Consider the following 14,340-nt stretch of genomic DNA (forward strand, 5'->3'; position numbering starts at 1 on the left):
TAATTGGCAGGTGCAATTCGAGAACTCGGTGCTATTGCCTCTGGCATTGAAAATACAATCTATATTTTTGTCTTAATGGGTGCTTGCTTTTTTGTCCCCAATTTTCGATTCTTTGTGGCTGCTCCCCTCAACGCAACCACCCCGCTGCCCCCCGATTGTCACAGAAGTCCAAAGTCTTATTTGCGTTGTGGCTCATTTGCACTAGCTAAAAACAGACAACTTTGCCAAACCTTTTATTGAATTCAATTAATTCACAAGTTAAAACATTATATATGTAAAACTGTTTATTTTGATAAAACAATGGATTCTCCTCTTATTTGATTTATGCTTAAATTTATAATAATTAGCACAATTTCACAAATGTAGAGTATGCCGTATGCATTTTTCAATTGATCATCCAATCATTCAATGAAATAAAATAAAATGACACATTTTAAATAACCCAACAAGATTTTCAATGTACACAAGTGGCCAGTTTATGCCCTGGATTCAGTCTTCTCCTTTGAGCCACATCCCCGTTTTATCTAGCCCGCACTCCCATCATTACTTTACAACACGTGCATGAACGATAATGTAACCTATATTTGTTATCAGCCATGCTTAAACCTTGACCCTTTTGAGTTTGTTGACACACTTTATTTAACCAGGGCTGTGGGAACATCAAACAGTGAGGAGAACAAACCAGTCCGCAGTGCCAATTGTAAACAGATTAATTTCTTTTTAATGCATTTTGATTAATGAATACAGAAATATGTAAATTATGTGAAAAAATATATTAATCAGTCAGACTGGAGAACCTATTTGGTAATTTTTACCCTTTCGTTCTTGTGACCTAACTGTTTATCTCTTATAGTTGAATAATAACAAGTCCACAGGGTTGAAGGAGATTGCATTGATATGTTGTTTTTTAATGTTGCAAATGAGTGTCTTATTATGGAACAAACTCCACTTTTCGCTCATCTGCCCTGTATTCACAAAAACTAAAGCAGCACACAGTGAGTGCTGATTCTGAGTCGACGAACAGCACACACTAAGAAAATGTGATCACACTACACAAGAAGGTACTTCTCAGTCACCGTCAAACTTAGTTTTTTTAGTTTCTTTTATGTTTTTGACCAATATGTCTTTTTCATACAAATATTTACAGGAATTCTGCCTTTCATATTCAGTTAGTGTAGGTTGTTAATAGACTACGGCACATTCGGAGTTACATACAAATTTTCGTTTAAGTTTCTGCTGTAAGAACGGAACACCTCCAGGGTTTTGCAATGTTAACATGTCATGTCATTATCCAAGCTGGTTATCCTCACAAGGGTAGCAGGAAGGATGGAACCTATCCCAGCTAGCTTCGCGCGAAAGGCAGACTACACCCTGAATTGGTCGCCAGTCAGTCGCAAGGCAGATATCGATACCATCACTGAGCAGGAATCGATCCTGCACTACCCGCACCAAAGGCGGGCGTGTGTACCACTACACCATCAGTGACCCCTCAAAGTTAACATAAACTCCCCAAATTTTTCATCACCACAAACCCAGTCAATCCTTGGCTATCCCTGTCAAACATTTCTGTCACTTCTTTGTCTTGATTTATAGAAGGGAAAATAATTTCATAAAGTTCTACCGATTTAAAATAAAAGCACTATTGTGATTCTGCAGAGTCAATAAACCATCAGTCTAGTTTGTATAGTGCTTATCCTCATTGGGGTTGCGGGAGAAAGGGAGCCAAGTGGACTTTGGGCAAAAGGTGGCATACACCGTGGACTGGTCGCCAGTGAAGTTGCGAGGCACATAAAGACAAACGGACTTGTCACGAGTCAATGACAGGGCACGTAAAATAAACTGGTTGCCAGTCAATCAGAAGACACTTTAGTCCTGGAGTGGCTGAAATGTAAGGTTCTTGGTTTGTAGTTCTTCGAGCTCAAACCTCACTGAAAGATACATGAACAGAATTAGCTCCATCATATATATGTAGGACATTGTGAAAACAGTAAAGGATTACTGTTGTATTTGCAACACCCAATCTTCAAGAAATATTTGTCCTGATCCTTCATACTCGTTAAACTCCCTGTCCTCGGCTTCTCCAGGAAAAGTCCAAGGGTGGGTTCTCCTCATGTAGTCCTGATTTTTGTTTGGCGTGGGGTCTAGCGGCATCCAATTCTGTTTGTACCCTGATGCCGGATTGGCCACTAAGGCTGGTACATTATTGCTCAGGTAAGTTCCAAAAGGCGCCAAGTGAGTTGGGTTACAGTCAGTCAGGGTCGGCGTGTTTTGGGTCCCCTCGACACACCCGGAGTCTGACGATTCAGAGCTATCCAGGCGCTTCAGCAGAGCTAAAACTGAGGCCTCCTCTTCAGATTCATAGAGTTCTGAGAGAAGGGGTTTTCCCACAGGACAGCTCTCTTCCTGGAAAGCGAGGGATGTCAACTTAAGTTCTCCATTGGCGTCTCGCACCGTTTGCAAGTGCATCTGTCCACCTGAATTGATGTCCATGCAGGGTGTGTGTTGTGTGAGAAATGATATTTTTTCCTCGTCCTCTACGAGGACCCTCGGGAGCTTGTTCTGTTCTGTCGGAACCGCTGGCACCACGGAACTGTAGACAACAGAAACCTGGCTGCTGGATGCCTGGCTATTCGGCCTCTCCACTGATGAACCCGTAGTACCAAGCCAGGGTTGGCAAGGAATGTTTTGCGTGGAATAGTTTCCAAGAGGTCCAACACGAGCCCCGTTTGGCTTAGGACGTACACGTGCGTAATTGTACACAAAAATTTGCTCATTTTGAGCCTCCATCATCACACTGGAAATAACCAGATTCCTCTCTGGTGGATGCTGGATATTCGGCAGTTCTCTTGGAGTATCTAATTCCTGTTTAAAAAAAAATAAAAATCAGAGGACACATTCAGAGAAGTCAATTTCCCTTGTTGTTGGATAAAGTATCTACAGCATCTTTGAATGTATCGATCTAGCTAACTAGCTGGATTAGCTAACTATAGTCTGGCTATATACTGTAGCTATCCCTCAGTAAACATGTAAACTCCTGCCTACTTGTGGTTTGCTATTCACAGATTTACCTCACTGACGAGACTCCCATGTTTTCTTGCTTGATCTTGGTTTAAAAATGTTTGTGCTGTGAGCAAAATTGAATTCATAAGCAAATTTCAGATACGCGGCAGCTTGAGTACAGTGAAAAAGAGACACAGTTGCTGATGTACAGTATAAACACGTGTTCATTACATTGTGCAAACAGTCAAAGGGACAAATAAAGAATGAAAACGCTCACAAAGAGCTACAGTAGTCTAAGACTTGCGTCCACGTAGACTAACCGGCCTGAATTTGAGCCTGTTTCCCTTACACAGCTTTGAAATATGAGTTTTGGTCAGCTTTGTGATCCCTCTGTCTTTATCTGTACTTTATTTTATAAAACGTGCAGTATTAACATGGTTAAATAGAATGTTAAGAATTAAACAGTTTGCGCATGATTTCATGCTTCATTGCCCATTGACATTGTGCTCATTAAAGTATGAGTGCCTTGGCCACCAGGAGGGAGTATAATACAGATATACGTAACACATGAAGTTTCGCAACTCAGTGACTCTGTAAGCTGGAACGATATTATCTTCCGTAACCATCCGATGCCAAAGATATGCCTTTGAGTATTGTTAAACGCTCTGTCTACCAATGCAACATTGAAGTTTTAGTTAGTTTGCCTATACTGTATGTTAGCATTAAACACGCAGACTTTCGTAAATTTTGGTGTGCAGTTAAATACAGTAAAGTGTCGGTTCTCGAACGTCCACGTTATTGAACAAATCGGTTTTCAAATTAAAAGATTTTTTTTCAACAAAAATCGGTACTCCAACGCCCCAGACAAAATCGGAAATAGCATATTCGCTACAGTCGCTACAGATACGGCAATGCACTCCCAGCCGAGTGTACTCTACTACTAAAGCATACATTTTAAGTAAAAAATAAATATATTTCTTAAATTATTTTATTATACAAAGTATTTAAACATATATATCTATTATACATGCATTTCTACTCTGCAGTTTATTATCAGGAAAAGCTAAAAAAAATGCTTTAAAAAGCCCAATTTTTTAGGCTTGGAACGCATTATTTCTTTTTCCATTCATTGTAATCGGAGACATTGATTCGGTTTTCGAACAAATCACTTCTCAAACCGTTTTCTGGAACAGATTGTGGTCAAGAACCGACGCATCACTGTATATGGTACGTGTAATTCTCCTTTGATGTTTAAAATTCAACTGGAAATCACAATAAACGTCTTGAAGCAAGGACATGGTCTCTTTTTTTGTAGAAATTTTCCACCATCTAATGCTGGGTGGGAAGTTCGCTGCCATCATTTTATAGTCATAACTCAAGTATTTGCTCACAACTCAAAGTAAAAATGTCCAATGAGCTACGGGTCGTATGTTGAAAAACTAGTCAGGTCATGTGTAAGTTGAGCTACCAACTTGTACAGTGACTTTCGTGGAGTTGTGTGGTTAACTGAATGTTGTTCTAGTTGTCTAGTTGTTTGTTAGAAAAGGAAATTCTTCTACTGTGTTTCCTTCATACACAAATATGTCACCACATAAAAGGCCTTGTGAGTCACCAAACTACTGTGGGTAATGACTAAAACCACATACAGTATTTACATAGTCTTTCAATGTCGTCAACTCTTTGCCCGAGTTTCTAGTTTTGACACATTTCCTGGTGTTTATTTTAGACCAGTGATTCCTTCCTGGTGTGCCATGCCATAAATCAACAAGCGTGCGACTGCAATGAACATTTTCACTTCACGTGAAACTGTTTACATCTTACAAAAAAATCTGTTCAACTATGTAAGACAGCAACATACAGTGACAGACAGAAGAATGAAATCGTCATCATATTTTCAAAAGCTACATCATGAACACTTGTCTCCACTTTTTGTGACAATTTTGTCCAACAGTGCACCGTGAAACTTTAATATTGGAAAACATATAATATTTGGCACAATAATGGTTGAGCAAACTGGTTTAGACACCAAAGGAAGAAGACGAGTGCTCATGCTCACCAGTGACAGCGGGAGCCTCCTGTTCGTCCTGCCCTTCACGTAGACGCGCACAACTCCAAATGACGACATGACAACGACTGCTAGTAGGGCGGCGCTCGTGAGGGGCCATGGCAAAATCTTATAAGGGTCACCTGAAGGATGGAAAAAAATGGTGGTCACATCAAATAAAAAATAAAAAAAAATACAGGTGGCAAAAAGTACTTAAGTACAGTCTATGTAGATGTAGAAGGACAGCGATGTGTTAAAAAGAAAGCCTCATGAAAGTGAAATGTACTGAGGTAGAAAAGGGATATTTTTATTGTCAATTTTATACAGCGGTAGTGAAAGTTCTCACACTGTACTCATGTAAGAATAAGTACAAATCAAAAAAAGGCTAAAAGTCTTCGAAAAGTAGAAATATTGATTTGACACCTTCACGTAAGTGTTGACCTTGACCTGCAGTCTCTTCAATGTATTTAAATAAAAATGTAAATATTTTTTTTCCTGTCTATACTATACAAAGGTAGCAAAAGTACTTTATATTAAAGTAGAAATACAGATACTTGGATTTAAAAAAAACATGAGTATAACCACTCTATACAATAATACTGTAATATTGATAACATTACTTAACGGTTTTGATAACTTCCATCCATCTATTTTCCACACTGCTTATCCTCACTAGAGTCGCAGCCATACCGGCGCTGACTTTGTGGGAGAGGCGGGGTACACCCTCAACTGGTTCCCAGCCAATCACAGAGCACATACAATCATTCACACCTATGTGCAATTTAGTCTTTAATCAATCTACTGTGTGTGTTTTGGGGAGATGGGAGAAAAATGTATTACCGTATTTTCCGCACTATAAGGGGCACCTCCAATGAACAGCCAATTTAAATTTGATCCCATATAAAAGGCGTACTGGATTATAAAGCGCATAGAATAGATGTTACGTTATGCATCCATTAGATGGAGCTGCACTAAAGGGTCAATATTGATCCATATATAAAGCGCACCGTCGGCTTTTGAGAAAAGTAAAGGCTTTTAGGTGCGCCATATAGTGCGGAAAATACGCTACCTGGAAAAAAAACACATGCAGGCATAGAGAGAAGATGCCAACTGCACTTGGGACAGGGCGGGTAAGAACCCTGACCCTCAGAACTGTGAGGCCGATTTCTCAACCAATTGTACACCTTGTCACAGTGGGAAAAAAAAACCCAACCTTTGCACACAAAATATTTAACTTGCATCGTGCTTGTACCAAGATGGGTTGGAATCACCGAACTCCAGCAAAACAAGTTCCCATTGATTTGCTGACATTTTAAAATGCTAAATTTGCCATTAAATAAAATACTTTACCTGTGTGTGTATTTTCAGTCTAGATGTAGTATTTTGGAATTGTGTAAAAAGGTGATTTCTAGGCTAGAACAAGATCAAACATTTGTCACAAATCATTTTTTTAGCCACTCTTAATTGATTAAAAAACAAAGCCGTAATATCGTCACTCTCTTGATTCTTGTGATCTGTTTCAATCAAAAGACCTAAAAATCTCTGTTGACCTCAGCCCTCTTTATTCACCTCTTTTTACAAATTACCCACTGCGGCCCGACTAAAGCTTGTATTGTGCGTCATTTTGTCACCCGCAGCGATTGAAAAAAGTAACACAGCACAGTAATAAATATTTTACAGCCTCTTTGGCTGGCCTCATTAAGTCACTAACACGGAAAAGCATGCCAGCCTGTGACAAAAGGTAAAGTCAAATGCCACAAGCTGTAGTTTACAAAAAGGACCCAACGAAGAGGAAAATATATGGAGTCAACACTGGACCAAACAAAACCACAGGTTGTCATATCTGGCGCTGTCCCCTTAATCAAAAAGCTATGTATGGAAACAAACAACAACAGCAAATAAACTGGACTACTATGTGTCATAAAGTACCACACAATAAGTTTGCAACTAGCTACTTGCTAGCCTGCTACTCATGCATGGAGTCAGGCAAAAAAAGGCAAAAGTTCTACCAAAGAAGAAGAACTGCCCTCACCACCAACATCGGGCCACCCGTCTGTGGGGAAATAAAAAAAAACTTCCCCACCACACCCCTGTATGTTCTCCACTTGCTGCACCAAGCATGTGACAAAAGAAAGGAGCGCCTAATGATGAGGAACACCATCAACGCTAAACGAAAAAACTTATTTCTACTTGGTATCTTTTCTTGAATGTAGCAGATTGCTGTACAGAAGTGCTTGCCGGTGCGAAATCAGCCCTTTATCTCTGCAGAGAACTGCACGACAGCCTCCTTGAGGGAATTAGAATGTACTTTTTTTTTTTTGCATTGGTGTGTCTACTGTTTTTGTCAGCTATTGTTATTCTTGGAGTTAGCAGTGACGTTCGTTCAGGCATGAGATTATTTGGCACGTTAGGTTTAGCGTCAACAATGGGATAAGCGTCACAGACACTTTTGCTTTCTCGTATTAACGGTCCTAAAGTATGCAGTTTTGGATCACTACTTAAAGCGGTTGCTGTGTGACTCTGACATGTTTGTGTCACGCTTTAGTTGAAATACCACTAAGTATGCTGCTCATCTTTGATCCAGCACCGTGATGATTTTATATGAACTGTAATCCTGTCATATTTGTTGAATTAATTTGGTAATTTTTCCTAAATTTAAAACAAATTCAAATCTATTCATTGGGTTATTTTCTATTCATTTATCTTGTGAAATATTTCGGTAATAGTTACTGTATTATAAAAAATATTTAAGTAAGAATTTTATACCCACATTGAACACAAATGTATTCATTATTTGAGAACTGTGCAGCTCTTGTCACCGTGATGACTGGGAGCAGGGCTCGGGTGTAACGACAAGGCGACCGTCTATTTGGGCTCAAAAAACCCAGACTCCCCATAAAAATAACATTAAATGCATGATTTACATTTTCCCTGGTGAAGACAGCACTTCATCACCAAACCATCAAATTACATATTGCATCACTGCAGGAGAACCGTTTACGTGGCGCAGAAAACCCCCCCGAAGACAAATACCTCCGCCCCCACTCCGACAACTTAATTACATTATTACAACTTTATTACATTTACTTACATTTTGGCACTGACACGATCATACTATGCCCAGAAAACTGTTTCCTCCTTAATTCTAACAAAGTATCTGTAATGGTGTGATGTTGTGCGCTATAATAGGGACAGGGCGTGGAAGCGCACTCTTATTTTGAAAGGCAACACATGCTCTGGCATTTATTTTTTTCGTTCTTTTCAACGCCGTTACATATATAAGGAATTGGGTGTTTAAAAATGTTCATGGTAAAGCGTAAAAATGCAGTTTAAGTGTTGGTGGAAGATCTGAGAAACACAGGAAGTAGGCTGTGTGTTTAATTTTGAAGCCACATTTATCGGGTGGTTAGACGAGATCACTTCCTCTTGTGTTTCTCAGATCTTCCACCGACGCTTCAAATACATTTTTCCCCTTTACCAAGAACATTTTTTAAACACCCAATTGATTGTATCAGCAATAGCGTTGAAAAGAACGAGGGAAAAAAAAGAATAAATGCCAGAGCACGTGCTGCCTTTCAAAATAAGAGCGAGCTTCCACGCCCTGTCCCTATTATATATGCTCTGTTTTGTTTTGTGAGGATGACAAACATCCAAACTTCACCTAGAAAGGTTTGTATGGAGACTCGTAACGGAACCTTGTGAACCATAAGAAGTTGTCAACCAACATGTTTTGTTTTTTAACTTCATATCCTATGAGGAATTAACCGCTCATGTGCTCACCTGGTAATGTTACACAGAATGTGGCCTTCTCACTGTCTGGGCGCCCCCACTCACACAAAGGCTTGTAGACGACGTAGCCGCAGTACTTGCTTTGGTCGGATTTCAAGTTGATGACAAGGTGAGCAGATAGGCTACTGTGGTGCTAGAGACACATTGGGGGGGGGACGACGACATGATTTTTTCATTAAAATTTTCAATCCAGTAGCTACTGTAAACGCTTGTAATTGACACACTGCAAAATGTTTAGAACAGGGGCGCTCAACGCGTCGATCATGAGGCAGTCTTGGTCGATCGCGATGGCGTGCCCACAGAAAAAAAGACGTCAGCCGTATTTTTCTGACCTTTATCTCACTGCGCATGTGCAAACAACGACACTGAGTACAGCAAAACACGCCAGTCAGCCAGTTCCCCCACTATTTTGAGTTTATTACAAATACGACACCGACATTCAGCCAAAAAGCGACCTGAGAATGAAAAAAGCGAACAAACTAAAATCCCAATCAGCCGCACAGCAGTTACTTTTCACACATCAGTGTTCAACAGCGAAAGCCGCCACCGAAGCTTCGTTCCGGGTTCGTCACATCGTTAATAACAAGAAGTCCTTCCAAGACGGAGAGATGGTAAAAGAGGCTTAGCTGACTCGTTCTTCCGATCTTTTAAAATAAGGCGGAAATATTATCTTCAATAAAATCTCTGCAGCTGTAAAGGAGTACAGTTACACGGCCCTGTGAAGCCATGGCTGCAGGTATGGATTTTCATGCGTATGGTGTTTAGTGATCATCAACGTGAAATCAGATAGTTACAAAAAATGTTTAAAGTTAATTATGTTGGGTTGTGCAATATTAGCTCATGCGGTTATGCAAGGCACACAAACATACATTTACACATAAAGACTCCTCAATATACTGTAAAATAAATATGTTTTGCATTTTTGTAGTGGGTAGATGTTTGTGACTTGGTCATTGTATTTCATCATTGGTCATTGTTAAAAAAAACAACAAAAAAAAACGTCAGCCCCCATCGATTGGAGGAGAGGCTGGATGATTGAGAAGTAGATCTTGGGGTAAAAAAGTCTGGGCACCCCTGAACTAAGCCAACACTTACAAGGCCACGCCCCTGAAAGTCACATATCAACACATATGATATAAATACATACAATGTGTTTACATTCTCTTGCATTAATTTTGTTCTTAATACAGATTTTTTTTCTTCATTAAAAAGGTAACAAAAAAATGAGGGATTAATTTTTTTCCTTTTTTGCAGGACTCGAATGGATTGGTATTTGAGTTCATTTCAGTGTGGTAAACTGATTTGATGCTATACACGAGTAAACTTCAGTTACGACCTTGATCGATGAACAGATAAAGTCAAGTTAAGGAACCACTGGTGGGGAAGGAGTGACTAGCAAACTTTCAAGTAGGTCGTTCGGGTTTACTGTATTTACTGTACCTGTACAGCCCACTCGGGGGAGGTGAGGTTGAAGGTGTATTGAATGGAAGTATTGACATGCCCTTTTTTGCTCCTCCTGATGATATCCGCCAGGGAGACGCCGTCCGGTCCCAGCGGAACCTCAGCCCTGATGTCCAAGGACGTCGGGGTCACGCCTGTAGACACATTGGCTCGACCCAGAGTCGCTGCAAGGACACAGAATAACAGTCGTTCAACACCCGTCAGGTACAAGTCTCCTTTGCGAATGTCGTTACTTACTGTGCGCGATGGGTTTGAACCTCTTGCTGCATCCGTGTACCTGCCCGTTGGCGTACACGCGCGCCTGGTAGTAAACGTCCGGGAGCGACGGTGTTTCTGCCGTCAGGTTGCAGTTAAGCGCGATGATATTCTGACATTCGCGCTTCTCCTGGTAAGTCTCACCATCTTCATACCTGAAACCATTTGAGTGTACAAAATCAAATTATAAATTGGTTGATTATAAATTTAGTTGTGTTTGGCTGATCAGTCATTGACTGTCAGTAAAACTTTGAGCATTTCCCTTCTCTTGTAAGCAAAATAAGGCAAAACTATTTGATTTTTTCAATAAAATGGTCGGGGCAGACTTGTTTAAAGCGGGGTAAACACATAGTGACAATTAGAGACAATTTTCCCACCATTGCTGTCAAATTCAGTAAAGATGTACTTTTTTTTTTTCCTCCTCAATGTTAAACCTGTTCAATATATAACCAAAATCCTCACGTGTGTGTGGTCAAAACCGAGAATTTAGTAATTACGTGAACAAAGTAATTAGTGGATTACACATCCAAATTTGAGCTGTTTTTGACTTGTTTACATTCAAAGTCAGCAAATGTCTGATTGTCAGATCTCTCAGAAAGATTACCCCGAGGGATTAACCTGTAGTGTGGGGTCTGTTATGATTAATCCCTCCAACCCCCCAGATCCACCCCCCCACGCCCTCCCGGATCTGCTTTGGAAAACAATCAGAGCTGATAATTGCAAAACATAATGACAGCGAATCAGGAAGCTGTCAAAAGACGCTGACAGACACAAATAGCGGCCCAACTGGTTGCATATACAAGAAAGGCAGCATTTTTTTCAATGGTCATGTCCAACATCGCTGTCGTTGTAAACATTTGTTCAGATATTAAACATTGGTATGTGTGTACTTTGAAAGCTGGTTAAAGTTAAATGCTGACACGCGTTAATTCAACTCTGTCACCTTTTTAAGTAGCCTTGTTAGACGTGATTTGGAAGATAGTATCAGGGAGGTTCTTGACAAGTTGACATTTTCCTCATACTTCGCATTATTACACAACATATGACAGCCTCTGTATAAATTGATGCAAATTGTGAGATAATGTCTTCTTGTCATTTTTTATTTTTTTTTCCTGATATGCCTGAACTACTAACTGTCTCTCAGTTTCTGAACAAACACAATGCATTAGAAAATGCATGATGCAAACGCGAATATCAGTGCAGCATGAACAATACATCAAAACCTATTCGTGGGCAGCGTCCCATTTTGTGGACATCATGATTTTCACGCATTATATCCTTCAGTATATCAAAATATTTAAGTCTTTTAATCTGATTCTGATTCTGGTTCTTGGGACGATCGACTAAGAAAACCCAAGTACCCTCTCGCGGGCAGCGACAAGTTTTTTGGACAAGATTATAAATTAGTAAAGTTAACATGTAACTTAACCATAAATGAAAAAGAAGTGTTATTTCCTTGATTGTGGCCTGTTAGGAGACTTTTATCTCAATAAGGCAAAAAATTGCCACCCTGCCCATGAATGGGTTAAAAAATACAAAGTGCAGTGTAGTATATTACGCAGCTTCTGTTGCACTCGTCTGATTTAGCCAATAACAAGCAGGAACATATCCCATCATTAATCTTATTGTCGCATCATAATTTACTATTCACACTGTCACACTGTTACACTTGTCTGCATCATTCATATCCCAAGAAGGTATTGGGATATGATAAACAAAATATTCAAGCTTTGTTACTCGATGTTTCTGTTCTTCATCTTATTGTGCATATTATTTTGTATGCTTGAAAGTCTTTCTTTTTATTGGATAATTTAGTGCCAACAGATTGAGGTTTTTTAATGGCATCGTGCCATTAAATCTGTTTCTAGTTACACAAGATAGGCAATCTTTAGCATATTTTACTTGGGATTTACTGTTCTACTATTTTTTTAGAGCTCCCATATTTGGCCTTTCTTGTGATTATGTATCTTTTGTCTGAGACCGCCAAAATCGTAGTCTACTCTGAGCGACATTGATTGCGCCATTGTTTTTAAGGTACCTTCAAAATTGCTCCATTGCACCATGAACTAACGCGTTCTTTACTCGACTTTTATCGACTGCTCCTTATGAATCTATACATACTGTCCATCCGTGTGCGTCATGCAATATTCATATTCCCGGTTCCAAACCTCTTGTACTGGACGCTGTAGAAGACCTTTTGGTCAGGGTGCGAAGATTCCCTCGCGTCCCAGTGGAGCACGTTGAAAAAGTTCTTGGAGTTAAAGTAGACTTTGCCGTTGCCGGTGGAAAGGCAAGCTGGCGGGAGACAAAAGGAGGCAAGGTCGATTTTTGTCATTTGTCTGGATGGTTATGTCTTTCCTTGCTTCGAACAGCCAAGCATTCTCATTCTCTGTCCCATCCGACTTCGGGGGAAAGGCAGACTACACCCTGAACGGAGTCACATCGTCACTGAGTGGGAGCCGATCCTACGTTGCGTGCAACAATTCAGGTGAGTGTACCAGTACACCGTCGGTGACCTTTGCTTCATACAAACATGATTAATCAGTAACATTGCACGTTTTTCTCGAGTAAGCCACGTCATTCCAATTTATGGTTTACACGCCAAAAATTAACTTCCGATCGCAATATTCCACCCCTGTCAATCCAAAAGAAATTGCATTCGGATTTGTCCCATTTATTCCGGTTGTGGTAAATATACAGAGCATTTTCATTTGGTTTGGGCTTCTAAATACTTTGTAATGGAAACACAAGGCTCCATGTTACAAAATCAAAGATGAAAGATATCATCTATAACTTCATTGAAGACAATTATATGCCTTCTCAGTTTTGAGAATGATTCGTGGCAAATACATTGTGTCTTTAAAAAAAATATCAGACTATCCTGAAAAAACACACACAGGTCAAGTATTTTTTACAATTTCTATCATGAGCAGACTAACCCTCTCTGGACCAAATAAAATTTTGCAGAGAAAAATCTGATACTTTCAGAAAATGATACTCTGGACTAAAAATTGTCGATTATATTAAAGCTGTTGCAAATTTGTATAGGGACTTGAATCAAAACTTCTCCTTTTATCATTTTTTTTCACACAAATATTTGTATTTTTTCTTGCATACAGGACTGAAGTACTCTTGCCACCTCAGCTGAAACGCAAAATAATTTTTCTTTTGCTTCTCTCGTCTCATGTAAACTGCTGTGAGCCATACACTTCATGTGCTGTAAGCGTTTATTGAAGAAGTCTTCCATTCACAACAGCACATTGTTAAAACGGGCCGGGGGCGCGTTGCCGTTAAATGTTATCGCCCTCGCAGTCGGCCGTAGGTGAGCGAGACAAAAGATTGGTTCAGTCCATTTGGACAATTAGCCATTTTTATTAGCCGTGTAATGAGTTAATCAATATCACATCAGGTTAAAAAGTTGATCATAAAAGGTGTTTTTCCCCATCCGCGGCTTGTCAAAATGATTTCTTTGCTAGTAAAACCACGCATTTTGCTTTTTGTAAAATTAGAAAAACAAACATAATCAGCAGTTGCTTGTTGATTTTTTTTTTTTTTTTTTTGATTGAAAATGATCAGAATGTATGACACAGAATACAAACACCCACTCACCATAGCAGAAGAGAAGCAGAAAAATGACCGCGACAGACCACATCTTTTTTTTTTTTTTTTTTTTAGGGATATTAGTTAAAGCACTGCCAATAACTGTCCTCCAAAGTGTTCCATGACACCAGAGTAAGAGTTAAAAGTCGCCTCGGGTTTCACGCCACTGTTGCTGACCATCCCCGCTGCGC

General features: G+C 39.7%; 1 protein-coding gene and 1 non-coding gene across 2 annotated transcripts; both read right to left on the bottom strand.

Moving 5' to 3' along the window:
- Nucleotides 1-287: 287 nt before the first annotated feature.
- Nucleotides 288-14,340, bottom strand: ifnlr1 (interferon lambda receptor 1). Its single transcript, XM_061820915.1, has 7 exons — nucleotides 14,159-14,340; nucleotides 12,718-12,844; nucleotides 10,532-10,704; nucleotides 10,274-10,458; nucleotides 8,825-8,966; nucleotides 5,057-5,187; nucleotides 288-2,862 (listed from the first exon to the last, which is right to left on the bottom strand). The coding sequence occupies exons 1-7, from the start codon at nucleotides 14,199-14,201 to the stop codon at nucleotides 1,996-1,998; spliced, it is 1,668 nt and encodes a 555-aa protein (XP_061676899.1). The 5' UTR covers nucleotides 14,202-14,340; the 3' UTR covers nucleotides 288-1,995.
- Nucleotides 1,414-1,485, bottom strand: trnaq-uug (transfer RNA glutamine (anticodon UUG)). The gene has a single exon. It is a non-coding gene; the product is annotated as a tRNA-Gln (tRNA).

This window comes from Syngnathoides biaculeatus, chromosome 5 (assembly GCF_019802595.1).
Source record: "Syngnathoides biaculeatus isolate LvHL_M chromosome 5, ASM1980259v1, whole genome shotgun sequence".
NCBI classification, from domain to species: Eukaryota; Metazoa; Chordata; class Actinopteri; order Syngnathiformes; family Syngnathidae; genus Syngnathoides; species Syngnathoides biaculeatus.

Coding starts and splice junctions, on each gene's coding strand:
- ifnlr1 (XM_061820915.1), bottom strand. CDS start 14,201: ATGTGGTCTGTCGCGGTCATTTTTCTGCTTCTCTTCTGCTATG. Junction 10,705..12,717: donor TACAGCGTCCAGTACAAGAG/GTTTGGAACCGG, acceptor AAATGGTTTCAG/GTATGAAGATGGTGAGACTT. Junction 8,967..10,273: donor CCCCCGAGTGGGCTGTACAG/GTACAGTAAATA, acceptor ATGTGTCTCTAG/CACCACAGTAGCCTATCTGC.